The sequence below is a fragment of the Barbatula barbatula genome (assembly GCF_947034865.1).
Source record: "Barbatula barbatula genome assembly, chromosome: 16".
In the NCBI taxonomy this organism is placed as follows: domain Eukaryota; kingdom Metazoa; phylum Chordata; class Actinopteri; order Cypriniformes; family Nemacheilidae; genus Barbatula; species Barbatula barbatula.
Window position 1 is genome coordinate 8,429,379 of NC_136779.1, and position 23,556 is coordinate 8,452,934.

The 23,556-nt window shown below is 39.9% G+C and overlaps 1 protein-coding gene across 1 annotated transcript in view; it reads left to right on the forward strand.

Moving 5' to 3' along the window:
• Positions 1–214: 214 nt before the first annotated feature.
• The window catches only part of zeb1b (zinc finger E-box binding homeobox 1b), a 50,011-nt gene continuing 26,669 nt past the window's right edge, over positions 215–23,556 (forward strand). The window contains exon 1 of the mRNA XM_079476885.1: positions 215–426. Within this exon, the coding sequence (XP_079333011.1) occupies positions 369–426 (58 nt within the window). The 5' untranslated portion in view covers positions 215–368. The remainder of the gene's footprint in view (positions 427–23,556) is intronic.

Sequence of the window (23,556 nt, forward strand, 5' to 3'; positions counted from 1 at the left end):
GCCTTGGAAATGTTTGTTTAGGACAGCCAATCATCCTCTCTTTGAGCTGTCAATCAAAGCTGATTTTTTAACTTCTCTCCGTGTAAATGGACAGGTTGTTTAGTGGCCGTTTCGGACAGTGGTGGGGTGGAGTACGCTCACATGAGCCAGCAGCGCCAAAGGGATTGCGTGGTTTGAGGGGCGGGAGTTGGGCAAAGACGGGGGTCTGAACGCCAGAGAGAGAGGTGTAGGAGCCAGAAGGTAATGTCGTAAAGTCGAGTGTCGTAAACCAGGTGCAGGGAGGGGAGGTGGAGTAGAAGGGAGGGCGGGGAGGTGTGGGGGCGAGAGGAGGTGACTCTCCAGCAGCATTTAGACACAGCGAAAGGATCATGGCGGATGGCCCCAGGTGTAAGCGCAGAAAGCAGGCGAACCCGAAGAGGACAAACGGTGAGTAAAAACCTTTCGCTCCTGCCGGTCGTCGCTCACTTTGGCGGGCGACGGCTTATTTCATTCAACTCTGGACTCTCGAACTTCCCGAAGCGTACAATTTCTAGTCAGTCAAAGTGCTGGAAAGTAGCGCTGTGTTATAGCCCCTATGTAGTGTACCGTTATACCTGCCGCGCTCGCGACTCTCTCACCGCCTAGCGGTGCACAGCGCGAGCGCGGACCGTTATACGCACCCAATCCCATATAACTGACTATCGCTTTTGTTTCCTTTTATTATTCCTCTTCGCCTTTCGTTTACTTTGTATAAACATTTCTGTCTGGATATCCAGTCGAGTCGAGTTTGTTACTTCTGTGGGTCTCCCCTTTAGAGACGGACGAACTGAAACTTATTTTCTTGCTCGAAATGTACCTGTTTGGTCCGATGCGGGGAAATTGTTTTAACAAATCATTACGAGAGTTGGAAGTAGCGAAAATGTTTTGATAAATACGCGTTTTTATAAACAGATCGCTTGTGAAGAATTGCTTTTATTTTCGTTAACAACAAACTTTGATATATCTGCATTGGGTTGTTCCGCTGTCTGCGTGGTAGCAGTAACGTTAGCTAGCGAGCTAACAGAAACTAAGAATAGCTTCTTTAAATGGATGAACGTGTGTGTCACCGTTTTATCTTGTGTAATATATTTGAATAAATGCTTTCATATCGCGGTTGTGTGACAGTTGAGCTTGTTTTTAGTTTCTGTGGTACAGCTACAAGTCTCACGTTGTCTAGAGCTCAAGAACTGCCTGATAACACCAGCACGTTGCGCTCCGTGTCCGATATTAGCTGTGTTATTTGACAGCAAAGTTTCTTCCTAAAGAAAGTTTATAACGCGAAAATAAGGGTGTGTTTATGTAACAGCTCTGCCAGTCTCCAGCTCCCCTGTGGGACTCAGAAGCACGATGCCAGTTAAAGCAACCTGTTTGTAGAGCCAGCCTGCCACATTTCTAGTTGGGTGGTAACGCTGAAGAGAAAAGGAAAGGAATCTGAAGGGCTGTCTGCTGCTAACAACTGCTACAGCCTATATAAGGAATGCGTATACATCCCGAGAAGCGCATAGAATCCTGATAAATCGCACTCGGATACCGGTGCTGCAGCTGGACTTAATGCATTGGCAGTTTGTTTTAGGACTTATGTATCTATTGGTTGCATGCTTTTTAATGTACATGTAATGTAGTTATATGTGGGTAATAACTTATCGTGCTTTGGCGGTTGCTCTTCTGAATTATAACGATTTATCTGAGTGCCATCGTCCGGGGTATAGACATAATATTTTCAGATAATTGATAGGGAAAATCGATAAGTAGAAAAGTGAAAAATGCTTTCTTTTTTCGCTTGCGCGCGTGCGACGGGGAGTAAGCGCACTTTTAAAACACTACCTCGTCGTACCTCTGTGGAAGTTTGGAGCATATCGCCCATTTTAGATGAGTTAATAATTATCTTTAATAGTTTTGACGGGTTATCTTTTAATGTAATTGGGTTGTTTTGTTGAGAGATAAATAAAAGAAGACTCAGACTGACGCCATGCGCGCGCCATGTAGCGGTTCTCTCTGCACGCGCGTGTAAGCGACCTGTAAATATGTGCCTACCTGATCGGAGGGGAAGACAAATGTCTCTTAGCTTTTGTAACAAAATACCCTTCGACAACATCCTGCTATTGATTTTTCTCGGTTCCTGAACTCGCTGAACAAGGAAGGGATCTTTTTTCTTTTTTAAGATACATTTGAAAGCAGACGGAAGGCGTTTCTCGTGCGTTGCAGCAAATGTCAACTTGTGCAGGTATAAAAAAAGATATATGTGCAGTGTATCTCGCATGCCCTCTCAGCTGTTGTCAGTGGTTTCTTTACTAGAGAAAAACGGGCGTCTGTTATCACCCAGCTTTCTATTGAGCTTACTCTTAATAGCTGTTGTAAAACATAGCCACTGTGCAGAGAGCATCCTCGGTACTCGGTGCTGGACCATCGCTCTTTATCGTTTTCTCATGCGGTAGCAAAAAGCTTAGATGTGTTCTGAAATTGTTTCGAAATCGAATGATTTAACATTATGTTGGTTAGTGGTGGTATTGCTGCGATGCTGGATTAGTAATGTCAGTGCTTTGTCATAGGGCGTTTGGCACTGCTCCCCGCACTGCAGGTATCTCGAACACAGCGGCGCACCTGAGCCGTGCAACAACACCTGATTGTGCTTGTGTTATTATATAAGTAAATCTAGATATATATTTTAAAGGCATGATATAACTTTTTATTCCAAATGAAGTCTATGTTTTAAAAAGCAATTTGGTTTATTGATCGTTTTGATCACAATCCTATAAAACAGCGTTTGAGCAAGTTGAATAAGGTTCGTGATGACATGAGCCATTGTTCTTATATCAAAGCACGAATGGGCTTTAAGTGTCCTGGTCGTTAATTATTTGAAGTCACGGAGTGAATGTGACCTCGGAGCGCACCCGCGGTGTATCAGCGCTCCCGGTGCGTGATGAACGCATCCTGACTGTGCGCGTCCCTGCGTCATTAACATACGCCCCTCCCCCTCCGCTCCTCTCCGCCGTGAGGAGTGTTGATCAGACCGTGAATAATTGGAATGTGGCTGCCTGAGTGGTTCACCGTTTGGTGTAAAGGGCAACAGGAAAACTGTCTTCTAATAGATGGATTCACGTTCTGTTTACGAGACCTACTTTGGTTTTAATTACACATAATCAGAAAATGAAATATTTTTCTTCAACGCACTTTAAAACAGTTTAAAGTCTGCCAAGTTGCCTTGTGGATTTCTTTATGTGTTATGGTTTATTTCTATATATCAATAAACTGTTTGCTCATAATGACATATTTATTATTATTGATATTTCACATAACATTCACTGATGTCGCAATCCCACATATAAAATGTTTCTTTCAGAACTTTACATCTATAAAATCCACATGTTTGTGGCACTTATCCAGAAGGCCTAATTGTTAGGAGCATTGCTATATTGATAAATCACAATCGAGATGTGTGTTGTTTCTGTAGGACTGAATCATTTAGGACCTGCAACAATGTTTTGTGCCTGTCGACATTGTTATTTACAGATTAGCCACAGGGCTAAATTAATTTAAGACATTGTTAGACATGGGCAGTATTTAAGGTAGCTTAAGGGTTTGTCTTGTCTGTCAGATGTATTTCAGGGTGCTGTTTTGTTAGTTATATACATCCATTTGGTGGTTAGTGGTTCTGAATCTTTTACCACACACAGCATGTGAAAGGAGCACTTCGCCATCAGGTGAAAAATCTGTGACATGCCTGTTGCTTTGGCTAAAGGAGAGCTGTTGAGCAGGTGAAGAATTTTTTACAAGTTATAGAATTCATTAGAGAGTGTCTCACACTTTACACTGTGGACTCTCCAAAACCGCCTATCCTGAAAGCAAACTATACTCCGATTTACAGATGTGAAGAAAATTGCGATTGTTCTCATTAATTATCAGTCAATGTAAGTTTATAGTATTGTGTAGTAGAAAAGTTTAAGGCCTGCATTCATATGCTTCACTTCATGCACAAAAAACAACCCACAAATTTGGACTTTCCATTTAGGAGTGGAATTCTAAATGGCCAACTCTTCTTCAGAGTGTTTTAAGTTGTCTCAGTTGTAGATATCTGTATGTGAGGAAGGTGAACTGTGTTTTCTGTTCTAAACATTCTGAAGCTTCGTGGCAGTTCAGCACAGTCATAATCCATTTTATTTAAAAGCTCACCTAGCTTATATCACCAAGCGCACTAAAAACCGCAAGTCACTGAGCATTCGGTGAGTCACGGAGCGTTCACTGAAATTGCTTAGCATAAATTTTTTTCCATAACGCTTAGATTCTTGGAGCCTGTTTTTTAAGACATTAGACCGCAGCAGTGACCCAGTGTGCCTTTTTCACCTTTCTACGCAGGACTCATTCCAACAACGTTCCCGGCCACTTGCTGCTTTCGCCGTGCGTAACATGAAGGTGATCAGGAGATTAAGCTGTAAATGTGAAGGTGCTAATAGTCCGCAAGACGACAGGTGTTGTTCACAGGGCAGCTCTCGCTCTGTCCTGTCCTCCTTTGGCTCCCGTCAGGAGTACTGGAGGGCAATTTGAAACCTCCCAGTTTGGGAATAGAGGAATGTGGCTGACCGGTATTAGCATGGCTAAGAAAATAAACATGGCAGCAGCCGTTGGGCGTGCTGTGCTTTGTAGTGGCTTTCCAAAATGGAGGTTAAGTTTCAACAGAACTTAGGGAAGGCTGTGTTTTTATACCGGGACAATTTGGGGTAAACGATTTACACCTCAGAAATGAGTAAAATGTTTTGTTTGATTGGTTGATTGGCATTACTCAAAGGTCCACAGACAACATTTTTAAAAATAGTCACAATGGCGCACCCAATGAAGGACGAGAAATATTTAGCTTGTTTACTGCCATTACCTTCGAAGAGCTGTGGCCAAACGTCAGGCTACTGCCAGCGCTGTGATAAAATGGTTGTAGCTGAATTTATTTGGCTGGTAAAACTTAAATTACTACACTGGGCTATTTCCACACCCTAAACCAAACTTTCGAGGGTTTATACCAATAAACAAAATTGCTCATTTTGCTGTGAAAATTTTACTCATGCACATTAAGTTGAAACTTTATAGTTTAGGAAGTTTTTTGCATGCAGTTATATTTCTTTAGGTGTGTGAGAGGTGAGCACTTTTCTGCGGGATAACACGCTGGTGGGATATTTTAAAAGCCATCTGCTAACATTTAGGATCTCTCCCAGTTCGGGAGAAAATTTTCATGTATCCATCATCTTTTTAGTCACTTCCTCCAAAAGTTTGTAATCTAGAACCAAGTTATGAGAAAGATCTCTCTTATTTTCCCCTCTCGACCCTTTCTCTAAGCCACAGTAGCGGTTGATGTTTAGTGACCTCTGCCATGGGCACCCATGCATTGCCTCGAGTATGACTTCACTTTCCCCCCCTGTGCCATTGTGAGGCGTCCAGCGTAACAAATTGGCTGTGTGTTAAAGCCCCCAACACACACACTCACAAACACACACACTGTGAATGGATCCCTAGGTAACAAAGCTCAGAGGCAGCCCCTTTTTTTCTGTTCTTACCCCCCCATTCCCTTTCAGTTTGCCCCCCGTGTGGAGGTCAGCTGGGGGAGGGATTTGTTGAAGATGGGGGTCAGTGTTTTGGAGGCCTGCTGAGGTGACAGTGAAGAACTGTTGTAAACTGGCAAGCTCTTCTCTCTCTTCCTGTGCTTTGCATAACAAACATTGCTTCCTTCTCATCGAGAGCCGGTGTGTGAATGTGAGTTGTGTGTGTTTAAGCATGTGGAAAACACTGTATGTGAGTGAGAACTTCTTTTAGAGTGTGGCGGTGCATTTTTTAATCGATTGAGGTGCAGTTTGTTTTCTCTTGCATTGCTCACGTTAGTTCTCTTCTATGGAAGGATCAGAGAAGGAAATTGGCCTTTTGTTTTGTTGATTAGGTGAATAAAAGGGAAATAAAGGAAAATGCTACTCAACAGTTTGTCCCATTATTAGGTGATAGGCCCACTCAGGCCTCATTACTACCCAGAAGAACATTTTCATGCTCAGAGGTTACCTCAGAAAATTGCAGTTTGGGGTTTTTAATTCAACACAATCAAACACTGTATGTTAAAATAATTAAAAGATCTTTACTTTCCAAAAATCATATATGGTTAATATTTGCCCTGTAACTTTGTTAGATTATGAATTGAAGTGTTCCACGTTTGTTTGGGGGAACAGCATGGACAGAAACAGAACACACACACTCTCACACACACAAACACACTAACAGGAGGCCCAGACATGAAGAGGTCCTCATATATGTTCTTCACAGAAAATAAGTCAAGGCCAATGAGTTTGAAAAAATAATGAATCGTATAATTTTTCTTTTGATAAAAAATGAAAACGGGTCCCACAGGGTTAAGAATAAACCTAATCTCAGATGTTTCTCAGATAATTACCTTGGGGAGTTAAAATTGAAACATATTAAAGGGATAGTTCTGTTATCATTTACTAACCCTCAGGTTGTTCCAAACCCATATACGTTTCTTTGTTCTGGTGAGCACAAAGGAATATATTTGGAAGAATGTCAGTAACCAAACAGATCTCATCAGCCATTGACTCCCATAGTATCCCTACTTTTACTTACAGGGATTAATGATTAGCCTGCCCACTGGTCCCACGGAAGGAGAGGAAGTATTACCTCCAAAGAACCTTGCTCTTTATTTCTCTTTCCTTCATCTCTCCCCAGAAGAGTCCAGGTTTCACGGACCCCCTTTTAGCCGTGCATCGTTGTACTTTATTGGCCGATTTGTGCGTTGTGTGTATTTGTGTGTGCCTGCATGCTTAAGTGAGCTATTGTGCTTTAAAGCTTCAGCGAGGGGGAGAAAAGGGGTTTGCTACCTATGCAGCGGGCCACTGTCGGCCATAGAGGGGCTTAGCGGCAGAAGAAAAGGGCCATTGAAATAGCGCAGAGAGGGAGGGAACACTCTTTCTAACGCTGCCTGTGGGAAACTACTGCCCATGCAGAGATACACATTTGCATATGACCCGTTCTCCTCCGAGAGGAAGACGGAGATGCAGAGGAATCCTTGTCCCTTGTGTGTAGGTGGAGCATTTGGCCTCCTGCGATAGAGAGGTGTGATTGAGGAACAAGTGCTGGAGAGAACATGTGTCAGCGGCGACGGACAGAAATATCCTGAATGTGTCTGGATGTGGGAAGAGACACGTACACACACACATATCTTGGACACTTTAAGAATGAGTGATGCTTGTCACCTTGACACCCTACATACATGTTTAGCGATGTAAATGTGCAATTAGTTATGAATTGATTTATACTTGATGGAGGCCTCATTAAAAAACACACACATACTTTCATCGCCTATCTGGAATAGCAACAGCCAGTTTGTATCATTCACAAGTATTGTGCTGTCTGGATCCATCATGTTTGTGTTTACGGGTGTGGCAGTTTTCATATAATGTCTTTCATTCTGCTGTGTGTGTTATTGTGTTGATCTCATCTAATAGTGTGTCTATGAAATAGATTCTCTGGAGATAAACACTCCTCCTTAGTTCCCTTGTCAGTGTGAGTCATATGAACAGGTGTGTGAGGTGTATGACCTCATCTAATACAATCATCTATCCCAATGTGTGTTTGCGTGAGTGCGCGCAGGCATGGTGGGAAGGTCGCTTCCACATCGCACAGGAAATGAAGACCCCCTCCCACACACACGCTGTTACTCTTTGGGGATATTATGTTTGTGTGTACACCTGCCCTAAAGACTCAGTCGTGAGGCTGACAACTTAAGTGGCGTTCTGTTCAGGGATAAGACCGTGAGTTTGTGTGTGTGAGCATGTGCACCTGTTAGGGCTTCTTCTGTGCACCTGAGAATATGAGTGTTTATAATTGCCCCTTGTGGGGGGTAATTTGTGTGTCTGCTGCGCCGATACATTCATTGTTTTTAATAACATGACATGGGACTACTCTTAAGGGTAAAGGTAGCCCCCTCTCTCTCTCTCTCTCTCTCTCTCTCTCTCTCTCTCTCTCTCTCTCTCCCATTGTATTTGTCTCTATATCTACTTAAAAAATTGTCATCGTATGTTAGTGGATAAAAGTGTTCTTGAGTGTTTAAAGGTTTGGGTAATCTGGTGATCAAAAGGTTGTAGGTTCAAATCCCACAAGGGACAATCTAAGAACTAGCATCATTGTGCTCGGGAGCAAAGCTTTTAACCTTAGGTTGCTCCAGGGAGAATGTACCTGTTTTTTTTTTTTCAAGTGGTGGTGTTCTGCTGCAATGTAGGGTAAAAGTACATTCAGTACATTCTGGCTGTGTGATGATAAATAAAGATTCTGTTCTGGATGTAGTGTGGATACAGAAAAGGAAAAGCAATGGATGAACTTCACCCATTTCCTTTTAAAAAACTATGCTAAAAAAAGAAAAAGATTTAGCATTTTCATTTCTTTATTCTTACTAACCTCACACTCTTATCAAGTCCCATCATCCCTAAATTGCATCCGTAATAGGCAACAACCTGCAATATCTCCTGATTGATCCATGAGGAATGCAATCGCTTTTCACTGAGGAACATCTCCTAAAGGCTCGAAGAGCACAAACACACCTTCAGCTTTCACAGTTCTCTTTTCAACGTTTGCAGCTCTGTTGCATCAGAAAGCTAAATTACACCTGGAAATAATGCATCCTTTTTAACGCGTTCAGCTCTTATCACATCAAAACAACGCTAAGAAGATAATGATGAATATGCCGTATGCTTTTATCTGCTCTAGGCCCGTGCGGCCTTATGAATACAGCTCTTATGCCAGCGAGCGGCTTGGATGATAAGGTGATCTATCAAAGTGATGTATGATATGTCAGGGATGGTGTGAGGCTGCGTGAGATCTCTGTTCTCTGTGGTCCTGGGGAGCTCTGCTGGATTTGCTGTGCATTATGACTCAAGGGGGTACTCGTAATGCATCTCTTTTCGTAGACCCCTGGATATGTGTGTTTGTTTGTGTGTGTGTCCTTGTCCGTCTGAACTCCCTGGAGAAGCGATTGTATAAGTAGGCTGTTAGGTCATATTGTGATGTAGAGTTTACTTGGTCATCCTGTGCAAGTGTGTGTTTTTATGTGTAGTAGTAGGACACACTTAGAGGTGATTTTCTTTCAATGCAGATGTCAACACTGAAAGATGCAATGAGCAAAAACACACATATCCAGGGGTCTACTGAAAAATTGTGCAATTCACCTGTAGACCTATCAGATGTTATAGAATATAGAAAAATAGGTGGGTGCCATTTACAGCGTTCCTATGTGAAAATGTGAATACATAAAATAATTGGGATTTTTAGGCCTGTAGATTTCAAGGAAATGAATAATTGTGTAAATCATATTCATCTGGTCCAATTAATAAAGTAATAAAGTATAAAATATCTGGAAATAAAAAAAAGCATAATTTTGCAATGTAGTACTGCCCCAAATTGAAATAAAAAGATGCTGTTACAAACCATTAAACTGTGTCTTCTGGCGGCATCAGTGTATAAACTGCCAGGCATGTGTGTGTGTTTGTATGTGTGCATGTGTGTGTGTGTGTGTGTCATGTGATGATGAATATGTTTAAGCACTGTTTAGTAAACTGTTTGTTTCTGCTATCCAGCTCCATATGTTCGCCCGAGGTCCCCACGGGTTTGGTGATGTCATCTGTCCATGTGGTAAATGGCATCCCCGGAATTTCTCACCTCCGCCTGTAATAATTACACTGGGGTCCTGTGTGAAGCTGGGGGGAGGAGATTTCAGGGATGTCATTGCAACATTTCCTTTCAAAAGTTCCTTAATGCGAACCAGATTCAGAACTAAGCTTTGTTTCTGTGTAGCCTGTGTGATTTTGACATCTTGGAAGCTTTGAGCGTTTACCACAACTGGCAATGTGAAACCCAGCCCTCCTCTATCTGTCTGCACCTGGCACCTGATGGTATCAGAGCCTCCCACTCTATTTTTCAGCCAATCACAAGGCAAGGAGTGGTATCCCTCCTGTGTTTGCAGTACATAGAATTTGGCCTTGCCAAGTTTACCTGATAGTTACCTGATACTGAACTGGGGTTTGACATCAAGAGCAAATAAATGTCTTGTGAAATAATCTTGCACAGTGTCTTGTTAAGATTGGTAGCTTATTCTAAAATATGTCTATAATTTGGCTTTCTGCTTAAAGTCAATCATAAATCGCAGTTCAATTTTTCTTCAAGAATATGTCATATCTCAGGGTGAAACAGGATATTTAATGAGAAGAAATGCAGGACTTGATTTTATCCAACGGGAACTATTTCATGGTGGTCTTTATATGACGGAGGGTCTGGAGGAAGTGAGAGGGATTGTGGATGTCACTTGAAAAGTACATTCTTTGTAAGACTACAAAAACAATTATTTTTGGTGTGCACTAATAATTGCACAGATAAATTAGCAATACGTATTAAGAAAATAAGTAAACATTGAACAACCCAAAATGTTCTATAGGCATTTTGTCCATTATGTGTCAACCGTTACTGGAAATGATGCTCTCTAGTCTAGCAGATTAAAGTCCACCTGTTGTGATTCAGGTGTTTGCAATCAAAACAAAGGCTGACCTTGCTGTGTTCACCTGTGTGTTTACCTGGTTACGACACTGACAGGAGGTGATGACTAAACATGAGTCCAGACATTGCCACTAAACCACGATTATTCTTCATTTCAGGAATTCATTTGGTATGTCTTTATAAGCATTTAAAAGCATTTTTTTAAAAACAAATCATAAATATTTGACAGCTGTAAGGATAACAAAAAAGTCTTGTCTAGTTTTGCCTCAGAATGAATAATCATAATTCTGTTTTCCATTAGCTCAGCTAAATGTTTTATTCTTAAAAACTCTCAGGGTCCCTTAAACTTTTCCACTTTCAAAAATATGTACAACGTTTAGGAGACTGTTCTTAAACTTTCTAGTTCACACAATGCCTTCACAGCGTTTATGCGCGGCTCCCAGCTTCCCTGAACAAATCCACTACGCTTTTCTCAATGTCCTTTAATGTTCCTGGCCTCCCGTAACACTTAAATAACATAATCACAGTGCTTTCACAACATTTCCCTGCTCTCACAGAGTACAGCAGCTGCCTTTCTGCTCCCCGTCCAACAAGAGCAGGTGCTCCAGGCTCACAGGAATTCCGCTACACGTCTCATAAATAACACCTGACAAAAGAGAGAGAGAAAGAGAGAAACATGGTACCTTTGATGGTTTAGAGTGAAAGACTTCAACAGACATGGATTTTGCTTTTAAAGTACAGAGAATACAAACAGGTGAGGAGGAAAATAAACTGTTAAAAGTGAGATAAATGGAAAGATGCAGGCTGCGTTCCAAAAATTGTGGGTGGAAGCTGCTTTGCTTCCCCGCTCCCCGGTCAGTCGGTGACTTTACAGGCCATGCTTTTGTTTGAACTTATTGTATCTTCTAAGGTCTCAGACAGGCTCCACAGCACCATAACGTCATGTCTACATACAAGTCAGTTAGACATAAACATGCAGGTATTTAATGACTACAATACCTTTTTCTTAGTAAAAACAGAATCATACGTTTATCATTCATAATGGACAATTCATTTCGACAATGGCATACAGTGAGGAAGTCAAGAAGGGCAGAAAGCAGAAATTGAAGATTTAAGGTGGGTCACGTGGTTTAGCTTCAGGGGTGTCTTAAGTTTGCCATGTTTTATACTCTTAAGCATATGCATACCTTAGGTTAACTATGTTAATGAAATAGTCGAGTTTGTGTATCAGTCAGGTGGGGCTCACCAGCTCAGCCGAAAAGAATAGCTTAGCATGTGCTCACCTTCAGACAGCAATAAAAAAAACACTGTTTTCATAATTTGTCAATTTTTTTCATCATTCGTCCTTTTTCATCTGGCTCCTTTAAATCAAGCTTTTAAGCTCGATATTAAGTGTAAGCGTGGAGGTCACAAAAAGCATTTTTTTAAAATAAAAGGCAAATGGATGTGTTTGGTTAATGGACGCCGACGAGAACATGAAAGTACGCTTGTGAATTTAAATCAAAAAGCAGGGAGGGCATTGTTCTGTTCTCTCCGAGTTTATAATTCCATAAAAGAAAGCCTGGCGACTGTGTTAATTGTGGCGTTAAAAGCCTTTAACATCGTCAGGAATGACATTGAATGAGTGTTAAAAACAGTGTTGGGGTAATAATCAAGAAGTGTACATTAATCAGGTTAGATTGGGCATGAATAGACATGTGTAAAGTGATTAATTGAATCATTACAGCTCCCCTCTTCTCCTGCTTTGCTTTTCTCAGAGGTTATTAACAAAAGGCTGAAGTTACTGATGCTTGTACGTGGCATATTTTTAGCTAAATTTATCATTTCATCAATCTGTCTGTAAACTTGTCCTTCACTGATGGCACCCGCTGGAATTGAACACTGCTGGGAATCCTAATTTCTGTTTTGAACATAAGGATAGATTGCATATAACATAGAAAGACTAAATCAATCATTCATGCATACAAAATAAGGTAATTTCACAAATTGCTAATGTTTGATGAAGTTCATATGGATTGGGGAATGTATTTGAAAAGTTTGTTGTTGTTGTAAATAGACCACATATTGGCTAGCCCTTGTAATACCCGGGACGATAAGTGTGTGACCCACATCCAGGCCAATCCAAACAAAACCAGGAAGAGACAAAAAGAGATTACTTACCCAGGATGCATAGCCTCAAGGTCCTGCCCCTAAACTAAACAACAAAGTAACAAAAAACAAAACAAACAAGGAAGTATGTGACTTTCTGCACGTTAGCTGCCATTTTGTAATTGGTGTTGACCTGACAATAGAATTCAACTTAAGTTTATAAAAAATGATAATTTCAGTATTGATAGTAGCAATCGGACAGATCAGTTCTTTCACACAAACACAGAATGATCCTCTGATACACTGGATATCTGTTCACTTCGGTTTCATCCAATTCCTCTCACCAATACTAAAGTCTAGCAACACTGTGTGCATACCAACAAGCCTCTGTCTTCTTTTGTACTGTTTTGTACTGTTTTCACTGACTGGCCTTATTCACGCGCAGGGATACATAAGACTCATTCATGATCACTGAAAGCCAGAGTCTGCATTTGCTGGCACACGGCCCCTCTGCATGTTCCTACCTGACATCCGCTCGCCTGAGAGGGCAATGCCAGCCTGAATGTATTAAAATAATAGGTGAAAAACTTATCACGTTTTTAAGAGTTCATTTCCAAAATAAAATTAAAATCATGTTTTTTATTGTGCATTCCAATTAATATAAATTAAAATGCAGTTGGTTTGTTTTGATTTATGCCATAATAAGTAAAAAATACAGCTAGCTAACACAATAATACATGATAACTAATAATATAAACGAATAATTTTATCTGTTATGTACAAGAGTTATCTCTTTTTGGAAATAAATATATCCATATATTGTTAAATTGGGTTTTCATGCCTTAGATCATATTTTTAATGACCAACTTTGCATTACTAAGATGTATTTTACAGCTTTTCTGATTTATTGCAAATATGTGGCACGAGACAGCAAATTTATGAAATAGAAAATCTTTAAGATCTCAATTCAAGTTTTGTACTCTCAATTCAGGTGAACATATCTTGCAATGTTTAAATCCAAGGAAGTGTGCAGATTTGGTCTAACCCTATGTTTTACTTACACAGGTGCAATGCAGTATTAAAAAAAATACAGACCGATTACATCAAGTGCATCTTACATTGGTTTTTAAATCAATAGTTTTTGTTTTGTTTTGATTTACATTAACATTGTTTACATCAATTACATTAATCTGGGTTTACATCAGACATTTTTGTCTTTCATTTCACAAGAAAGCTTTGAGAGCTTAATGTGTGTGTTATCTGAAAAAAACGAGATGAGAGTTGAAAGAGAGTTAAGCAATCATTTGACAGGCAGAGGATGGTAAGAAATAGCACAGAGGAGGTATAAAGGAAGAGTGTAAGCGAAAGGGTGGGGAATGGGAATGCACCCATGAGATAAGCGTGTGAGACTCACATGGTTGGCTTGTGTGTGTGTGCGCGTGTGCGAGTGTGGGTGGATGATTTGGTTTGTGCATGCATTCCTAACCTCCACCTGAATACTGACCTCAGTGTGAACTGGACATGCATCTTCTCATTCTCGTCACAAATCTCTTTTAACCCCACACTCCCGACCTACAAAAGCATTTCTTCATGGGTATTAACATTTCTTCATATTTTTGGCTCAAGCGATACGTAAAAAAATCTGGCTCTGCATGACAGCATGAACAACAGCAAATTGCACAAGGCAGGAAAGGCTCGCTTAAGACCGAATGCGAGCAGCAAGAGTATTCTCTGTTGTCTTTTTCCTCCACTCGTGGCTAACATTCGCCAAACTTTTCCACACTCGTTTTTGGCCTCGTCATGTCACAGTTTACCACCACAGAGCCCATCAGAAAGCACAGCACAAGCGGAAAATTTTACCGCTGACAATTAAGTTTCAATGGTTTGAAAACCTGATACGTCTGAGGTAATGAGAACGATTAGGGAAGCCGTTAGTCGAATTGAAATCTCTGTAGAGTGTAAGAGGGGCTTGGGCATGTGGTAGGCAGCTGAGGCAGACTGTACTTACCCTTTAATTTAGCTTCGGTGCGGCCGATATGCCCTCTGCCTGAGCTGTCATTTAAGGCTGAGCCCTCTTTCTGTCCTAATCAAATCAAAGCCTAATAAATCTATTAAATCAAGCAGAATCTCTTTAGCTCCACAGACACTGGGGATGTCTAGACGTGGCTGATGTGCCGTGCCGAAACTTTGGAATTTGCAGAATATCTTCTAGTCTTTGAAATTTACTCCCTTGTTATTAAACACATACATCATCCTAGCTTTACATTTTTTATTTATTTAACACAGACGGATCGATTGTTTGATTTAATTGGCTAGTGGCCACATGGCTTTCTACAGGTAGATATCTGGGTGATAAACTGTATATGTGACAGACAAAAAACAAAGCTAAATCTCTCTTATGCTTTTTTATATTATGAATATAAATATAAATCGTATAAAACATTATTATTATATATGTTTATTATATATTCTTATGGCCACGATAATTGTGCAGTAAAACTTCCTATATCTAATAGATGTTTTGAAAATGATTGATTTGCTATTTGTTGACACGTTTTTATGGCTTTATCACCATATCGCAGACATGCACCAGCTTGTCCTTTGGAGTCACGTAGCATTAAACCATCCCATTTACACAGATTAATTTTTAGCATCACCATGTGTAATGATGATCTTGAGTCCTGGCTGGTTATTAATTCATAAATACAGAGGATTAGTCTGCTTGCAGGCGCTCGCTTGGAGGCCAGGATTACGGAAAAGCTCACGAATTTATACTGCACGGCATTCTACTTGTGTACATGCACATGTAGGCACACAAATACATAGACCACCTGAAGCACCCCGACGGGGGATGATTAGTTCATGGTTAATCTTCTGTATTGAGGTTGATCTCTGTATGTCTGACGCCACCCCTCCCCCAATTACTCTCAAGACCGACTCGCCAGATAATGACCAGTTCTGACACATAAACAACCTCGCAAACACAATTAAACGCTCAACATTTTATACAGTACATAAAGATTTGTACTCTATTCAAGATACACACACAGACTTCAACACTTGTAGCCAGATGGAACGGAGGATACTGGAGGGAATCTGGATCTTTCTCTTGCTTTGATAACAGCTTGCTTGTTCGCATCAGCCACGGGCTTCCAAACTGGCGCACATCAAAAGACACGTCTCTCCCGTCACATGGTCTGCACAGGAAACATGATAATGGCTCCAATCATGCTGATTCAATCAGGGCTTCTCCTCAAGCATTCTGGAGCTAAATAGTTCCTTGTTTACTACATACACTCACAACTCGACGAAAACCACACAAAACTTAGAATCTGGCGCTACGGCCGAATGTAGAGAGAATAGCGATAGAGTTCAGTAATCACTTTGTTTTCTCAGCTGTGGTTCTTGAAAACAACAAGGAAGAACAAGTGACCAATTTGCACAATAAAACAGAATAAAATGCACAAGAAACATTAAATCTCAAGATTTTGGGGTAGGATCATCATTTTTGTTGACGTAAGAGTTTAGAAGGGGAGGCAAATTTACCTAAATACATCAATTGAATTAAGAAACATTCAAACCTTTCCAAACACATTATTCAGTTGACTAATCATAATGTAACTAAGATTGTGTAATAAAGAACATTGTGGCAATGAACAATAATTCTGTGCATTTAGCTGTTATATGGTGGAAATGACTAAAAAGTAAACAAAAAATGACTTGTTTTATCGAAAATGCAATATGAATATATTGGGTTTGATGATTTTTATGTTCATGGTAACAGATTCATGATGGTCTTGTGTAACCTTGCCGTGGCTTTGCTGCTGTGGGTCGACCCTGCGATTACCGCGGCTCAATCCATCCACATTATGTCTGAAATAGCGCCACATGAAGTAGTAAGCACAACCTCCTGACCCAAAAATGAGGGGCTTAAGAGACCAGCTGTATGTGTGTGTGTCCAGGAGCGCGAGAGAGAGAGTGCATGTTAGAAAGGTTAAACCTTTATATATATATATATGTGCTTGCGTTTGTTTGTGTGTGTGAGAGAGAGAGATAGAGAGAGGGGGCTTAAACATATCTAGGAGAGGAAGAGAACAGGTAAAGGTGTAAAGATAAACCTGATTTATTAATACCTCTTCCTTTAGTTTCTCCTAATCTCTCTCCACCGTGTCTTTCCGTTTGCTTCCTTCCTGTCACTATGCTTCCTTTCTTCCCTCATTCACAAAACAGCCTCCGCAGACGTGCAGAACGAGCTTTGCATGTCCATTGTCCACATTTGTGTACCTGAGTGCAGTTTTATCACCTGTCTTTTGCTCTTTCCTCTTATTTATCGCACACGATTAATGAGGCCGGTGTACGAAATAACACGGGCTAACAGCCAACAGATTCATCCTTTCTTCTGAGAGGTGGAAAAGACACAGGAAGCGAGAAACTGAAGAGATGTACGGCAATTAAAATTTTCACCCAAAATTTCTGTCAGAATTTATTCACCTTCGAGTTGTTCCATCTGATGAACACAGAGAAAGATATTTGGAAGAATGCTTATAACCAAACAGATCTTGCCACCCATTGACTCCCATAGTAGGAAATATTACTGGATCTTTTTTTCTGTTGTACACAAAAGACGACGTTTTGAAGAATGTAGGACAGCAAACAGTTCTGGGGCACTTTTGACTACCATTGTATTTTTTCCTTCTATGGGAGTCAATGGGGGGGAAATTCTGTCTGGTTATAAGCATTCTTTCAAATATCTTTCTCTGTATTCTCCAGAACAAAGAAATGTATATAGGTGAGGAACAACTCGAATGTGAGTAAATTATCACAGAATTTTCATTTTTGGTAGCGTACCTCGGTGTGTGTTTGTTTCACCTCTACTTTTTTACATTCACCCTCTCAGCTTACACTCCCACACACTCAGGGTGGCATCATAGACAATCATTGTGTCTGAGGACATGGCACAGGAAATCAGGGTTGCCTTGGAAACGAGGCTTTATTGATTAAGTGGTCATCATCGCCCAGCATCATGCGGCTCAGAGGTGGACTATCCTATCCAGCTCTCTCTCTATTTTGTTCACTCGTTCGTTTTTTTGTGTTCTGCTTCAATGTTTTTTTTTATTCTTCCTTATCCGAATTCCCACCAGGTGTTTATTACACCTATGCATGTTTTTGTGAAAGTTTTAATGTAGCGGTCATCTACCTGAGATATTATTAGAAATAAAAACAAATGCAAATCAGCTACTTTACATTAGTTTTTTTTACTATTTAGACTATGACAATATTTTAAAGACTATGTATTTATGTATATATATATATATATATATATATATATATATTAATCATGAAATCAAGAGATGTACTGAAAGACTATAATCAGAGTGAAAATGAATACAGTTACATGACATAATAAAATTAAAACCCCTAACTCTTTCTCTCCCTGTAATGAAATGATGCCACAGTTTTTTATTTGGTATTTACCTCTGTATCTGCACTTGTCATGTGCTCTTGTTCAAGGTCTCCCTCTGGTCAGCAATGAGTTGTTTTTGTGTGTTTTTTTTCTTTTCTGCAGCATTGAAATGATTCTTGCACGCACGGGGAAATACAGTAGAAATCTGTCTGAGACCACCAGCGGTTTTGCCGTCGGCTGGCAGTGGGATATTTTGAGTTTTATTTAATGACAGATTAAGTCAGGGGTCCCGAGGTCATTTAGAGACTGAAAGAGCTTTTATGGTTTATATGAATCTAGCTTCAGGCCACAAGTGTGTGTGTGTGTGTGTGTGTGGGTCAGATTTTGCATACATAGTGAAGAATAAATGTTCCCACAAGGATTTTAAACCTCGAATCACCTGTGTTGTGGGGCTATCCAAAAGTCCCAGAAAGGAAAATGCTTTAATAAACGTACTAGAAAATGTAAAGATGCAAGGTTTGTGTGAGAGTTAGGGGATAGAAAATAGCAGGCCCAGTTAAAAACAATAGTTCTGTTACAAAATGTACTGGTAGTTTTCTGCCAGTACTTTATCCGTTTTTTACTGGATATTTGTAAAGTGGTCATCTTCATTGTGTATCAACCTTTCTAATATCACAATGTGCACAGAAATTAACTGTGTGTGTGTAAATAGTTTGCCAACATTTCCGAAATGTTATTTTCATGTGGACATTCCCGCTTAGTTGTTATACCCAACCGCATCACATGACAAGTCACATGATCTTAACATTTACAATCGCAGTCAGTTTGTCATTGCAAATTGCTATCTGTATGGATTGTTTTAAGAGAGTATATCATCAACTGTGTAACACTGCAACACTTGTAGACTATGAAAGAACCTTGACTTCATTGAATAGCTCAATCCTGTTGGGTTGGCCTTTATTGCAAAGTAATCTGATGGCGCCCTTTGAAAATTTGTGAAAGCCATTCCATAAAAGGCCAACCCTACAGTTAAGATTTAGTCCAAGTGTGGACTCTTTCCAGGTTGATCTTGATCTAGCTGCTATTTAGTAGTAGCCTACAGTGCAAGACAGCTAAGAGAGCGCAAGTGCGGCACTCTTTTAAACAGCTTGGCTACATCACGTCATGGAAACTCAGAAGGAAAAGCATATCGGGTCGTAGCGAGTTCAACAGGAAGTTAAGGTTGCTTTTGCCAAGGTCATAACCCAGGAAGTACATTACCTCAGATAAGGGCTGGTGGGAATTTCAGCTATTGTGGCAGTGTCACGAGGAGAGAGGATGTGGATAGTATAAACTCGATGTTTAAGCAGTATCTTGTGATGGAAAGCTGAGCTACATAAAAAAAAATTAGACTCTCTTTCTGTATTGCTGTAACATTTCGTAAGAATGATTTGTGCTAAGAATTTTATGCTAGCTGGCTAATCAAGAATTTGCTGCATGGTAAACATGTTAAGAAGGTACTTCTGCATGCTAATACAACAATGCATTTGAAACATTTAATGTTAGTGTAATGAAGTTGTTTGGTCCATATTGTGATTTCTTGAGTTATCTGAGGTGGCTTCAGTTTTATACAACGAGAAAAAGAAGCCTCCAGGTGCCTTGATGCAGGCTAGTATGTGTATTGAAGTAATAAAGTATTAGTAAAGTAATTTTTTCCATTTTCAAAACAAATTGCCTGTACAAATCAGTGTGTTATGGGCGGTTGTCAGAGTATTGATAGGAGGTTGCTTACCAGTCCATATATCTGACATTTTTTGTTTCATATGGCTGGGCTCCTTTGTCTGAGAGATTTATGGGAAAAGGTCTGATTACTTCGTAGAAACAACACGGTTATCCACATGACATCGCATGATCTAAGGTATTACGCATGTCTGTAGCACAAATGGTACAGGACAAGTTGCACACCAAAGTTATATACTTACGGTCTGCGGTTTGTTGATATTCTGGTCCTTACTTCTAGTCTATTTTTTGCTGGCTATCAAGATCACTAATGTCACAATGCTAAAAACGTAAATGCCTTCAACTTACATCTCTATTTTACCTTAAATCCTTAATTATGTCAACACATACATCATGGTCGCCTGACCTCTCTCTCTTGCTCTCTTTGAAATTGAGACGTTGATGACTTCAGTGTTTTTCTTTCCTCGTCTCTCTGTACTTTTTTCTCTCTCTTTCGGTTCTCTGTTCCGCCCTTTTTAATTTCTCGTGCTACATCAAAGCACAGGCTGGTGTGTAGGCGGTTAAATATGGCCCAATGTCAACAAGCGCTCTTACTTTTTTCACTTCTCCTTTTCCCTTTCTTCTGAGACCTGGAGGACATGCCCTTCTTAACAAACACTATGTCCCCTTCGTTCTGCAATAAAATATGTCGTTTTTTAGTTGTCGCATCAGGGAATCGTGGCGGAATGAATTATCAGTTTCATTAGCGCCAGTTTGGTCTGAGCTCAGACATCACGCCTATGCACCACCCACAGACCACCTCATCTGAAAAGTACATTCTTGATCAGGCAAGTTATTATCTCATTGGCTGATTTTATGCAGTTCAGGAGAGTATGAGCAAACAATTAATTTTGCTTTTGCGGACAAAATAAACAATGGATTTGACAGGTTATCCAGATTTTAAAAGATGTTCCTAGTTTTATTTGAGGCACTTACAGCAGGATATGTACGTGTCCATCTGTACCTGAATATTCTTCCAATCACTGTAACTTCTCATAATTCCACAGAATAATGTGATGTACAAATCACCTGTCAAAACATACCAGTATGTTTTTTAACACAGACTTCATTAGAATTTTCAGTTCTGACTCATTGTAAATCAACTATTAGCACAAGAACTTCCTGTAGACTCAAAGATGCCGCAGTTCTTCTCCATCAAGGGTTCTGAGTTGACTTAATAAAGCCGTCTGGAGATGTAAGAGGTGGATGAGACACAGATGCAGGGAAGATTGAGATGATGTCTGGAGCGCACCTGGGTTACATACAGACACACACACGCATCACTCTGCCTAGTGATCTGATGACTTCCATTTGTTCTGTTTCAGTTTGATTTCTTTTTCAATAAGGAAAATATGTTGTTAAAGATAGAGAAAGGGTAGGAAATATTATTAAAAAAGGTACAGGTAAAGATACGTCAAAGCAGAAAGTCTGCTTGTGAGTGTGACACATCGCCGGATGGTAGAGAGTGAATAAATAAGAATCATAAAGTACACACATCTGTCAAGTAGATTCTTTTCAGACTGTTTCAGTCCAAACCTCTGTTGGTTTGTTTGTTTACATGTTTTTAGTCTGTTTAAGACAACTTAAAAAATACATGAATTTTATTGCATTGCATAACTAAATAATAAAGCAGGCATCATCTGCAATAATGCCATAGTTTTCCCTGAACTAACATTACACGAGACATTTAAGTGATTACTTTTAACCAGCTGTTCCCAAACCCTTGGTAGATGTATGACGGCAGTTTCTTAGTGATGTAAACACAGGTGTACTTCATCACATTAACTATGGGCATGTTCCACAAAGTTTGACAACCAGGAAGTAACCAAAAACTTATACACTTTTAATCAAAAACATTGCTTTTTTATTTATAACTTCACTTGGTTTGTTCAATTTTTTGAGAGCCATGGTTATACTAGGCCTAGACTTTCTTTCTGTAAAATAAGTGTGACTTATTTTGATATTTCGTTTCCATTGCAATTACGTTTATGACATTTTAAAAAGCAGCATAAGTGTCTCTCTCTCTCTCTCTCTCTCTCCCTCTCACTCTCTCACTCTCTCATTATACTGATGGTCTGCACCTGATTGTTTCTGTAAACCCACAGGTGTGTGTGTGTTTCTGTTTTTTCTGTGTAACCGTGTGCATGTGGAGACGCAATCAGATGATTGTAATCTCTAATCTGTTATGTTTATCTGTCAAGCTGTTTATTTTTCTCAGATTAAGAGGTTGTTTTGACATCATTTTCCACTAATTGTGGTGTTTCAAAGACATAAAGAAAATTCAAAACGTTCAGACTATTTGACGACTTTGTTTGCCAATTTGTGCAAATTAGATGTCTGAGGCAACATTACAGTGTTTGTGTGTAAGCATGTGTTACAAATAAGGTAGAAAATCTGTGTTGTGTTATACAGTGGTCAAGGTCTTTATACTTTACTTTGTGAATTGTATGACAAATCGTGAATCCAGACTGCACGACTACGTGTGCTCTTGGTTTTACGCACATCTGCATTTGTTAATGCACGCATGTGTATGTGAATGTTTTGTATTTGGTTATTTGGTCTGGCAGGTAAATGTCACGCATGGGAGTGTTGCCTAGCTACAAAAATCAAATGCCATTTGCCCAATGAGAACGAGAGCGTGCTTCGTGTTCCTGACAAATAACAAGCCCACAACACCGCGCCACTCATCTGCATATTCGCAAGCTTTCTGTTTCCTTATCATTTGGATAAAATCATTAAAAAGCAAACTATACATCATTTCCAAGAACCGTGTTGTGTTGCTCTGTTTTAAAATCAGGTTGTTGTATTTGTTTATAGATTTTCGCTGCTGTCATGTTTACATTAGGTATAATAATCTGTCATCAGAGATCAGCTCCCTGGCCTCACTCTTTCTTACACTTCTAAAAACTAAAATAGTAAATGACAATAATTCCAGTATTATGTAAACACCCTTAGTTTTTACTGTCTAAGTATGCTAAATAAAAGTAGAGCGCTGCATCACATCTTAAGACGCTGAGAATTTACAGATGTTTTTCTTTTGTAAGTCTTTCAGTCCTCTCCTTTCCTATTTTCTTTAGTTTTCCACTTTGCGCTTTAGGGGGGAATCAGGGACAATCTATCCATCAATCACAAAACACGTACACTTTTGCAATGCATTGCGTCATACCCTCCTATTGTGTTTATTAAAAGCAGCATAAGTGAGTTTCCTGAAGTCAAGGGATCTTCAAAGTGTATAAAACAAACACACAAGCACCAATGTTCACATTGCTATAAAGTGTGCTGTCTTAAAAGAGTGTTGTGTATTAGGAACTATCAGGAAGGGTTGCATTGACTAATGAAATTTGGTCAATGTGTACAGTTCAATAGAAATATTAGTTTAAACGCTGTTATTATTTTATGGGACAACATGTACACTCAGTCTGGTGTTAAAGCGAACAGAAGTTTTGTTGCATTGTGTGTGTGTGTGTGTATGTGTGTGTGTGTGTGTGTGCGCGCGTGTGTAATTGTATAGGTCAGATATCCCATTAGTAAAGGTGAGATGAAATTAGAGATCTGTGTTGTTTTACATTGAGTGGTTTGTCAGTGTGCACATTGATTTCTGTCAGTGAGCTATCAGTGTACATCTTTCGCTCTGACACACACCAAGTCACAGACAAAAGGGAGGCTTCAGTTTGTCAATATGTTGTCCCCCGTGACATCATATATCTGTCAGGTCAGCCAAGATGAAATCAAAATCCTTTTAACTTTCATCATGTTCATTTGCA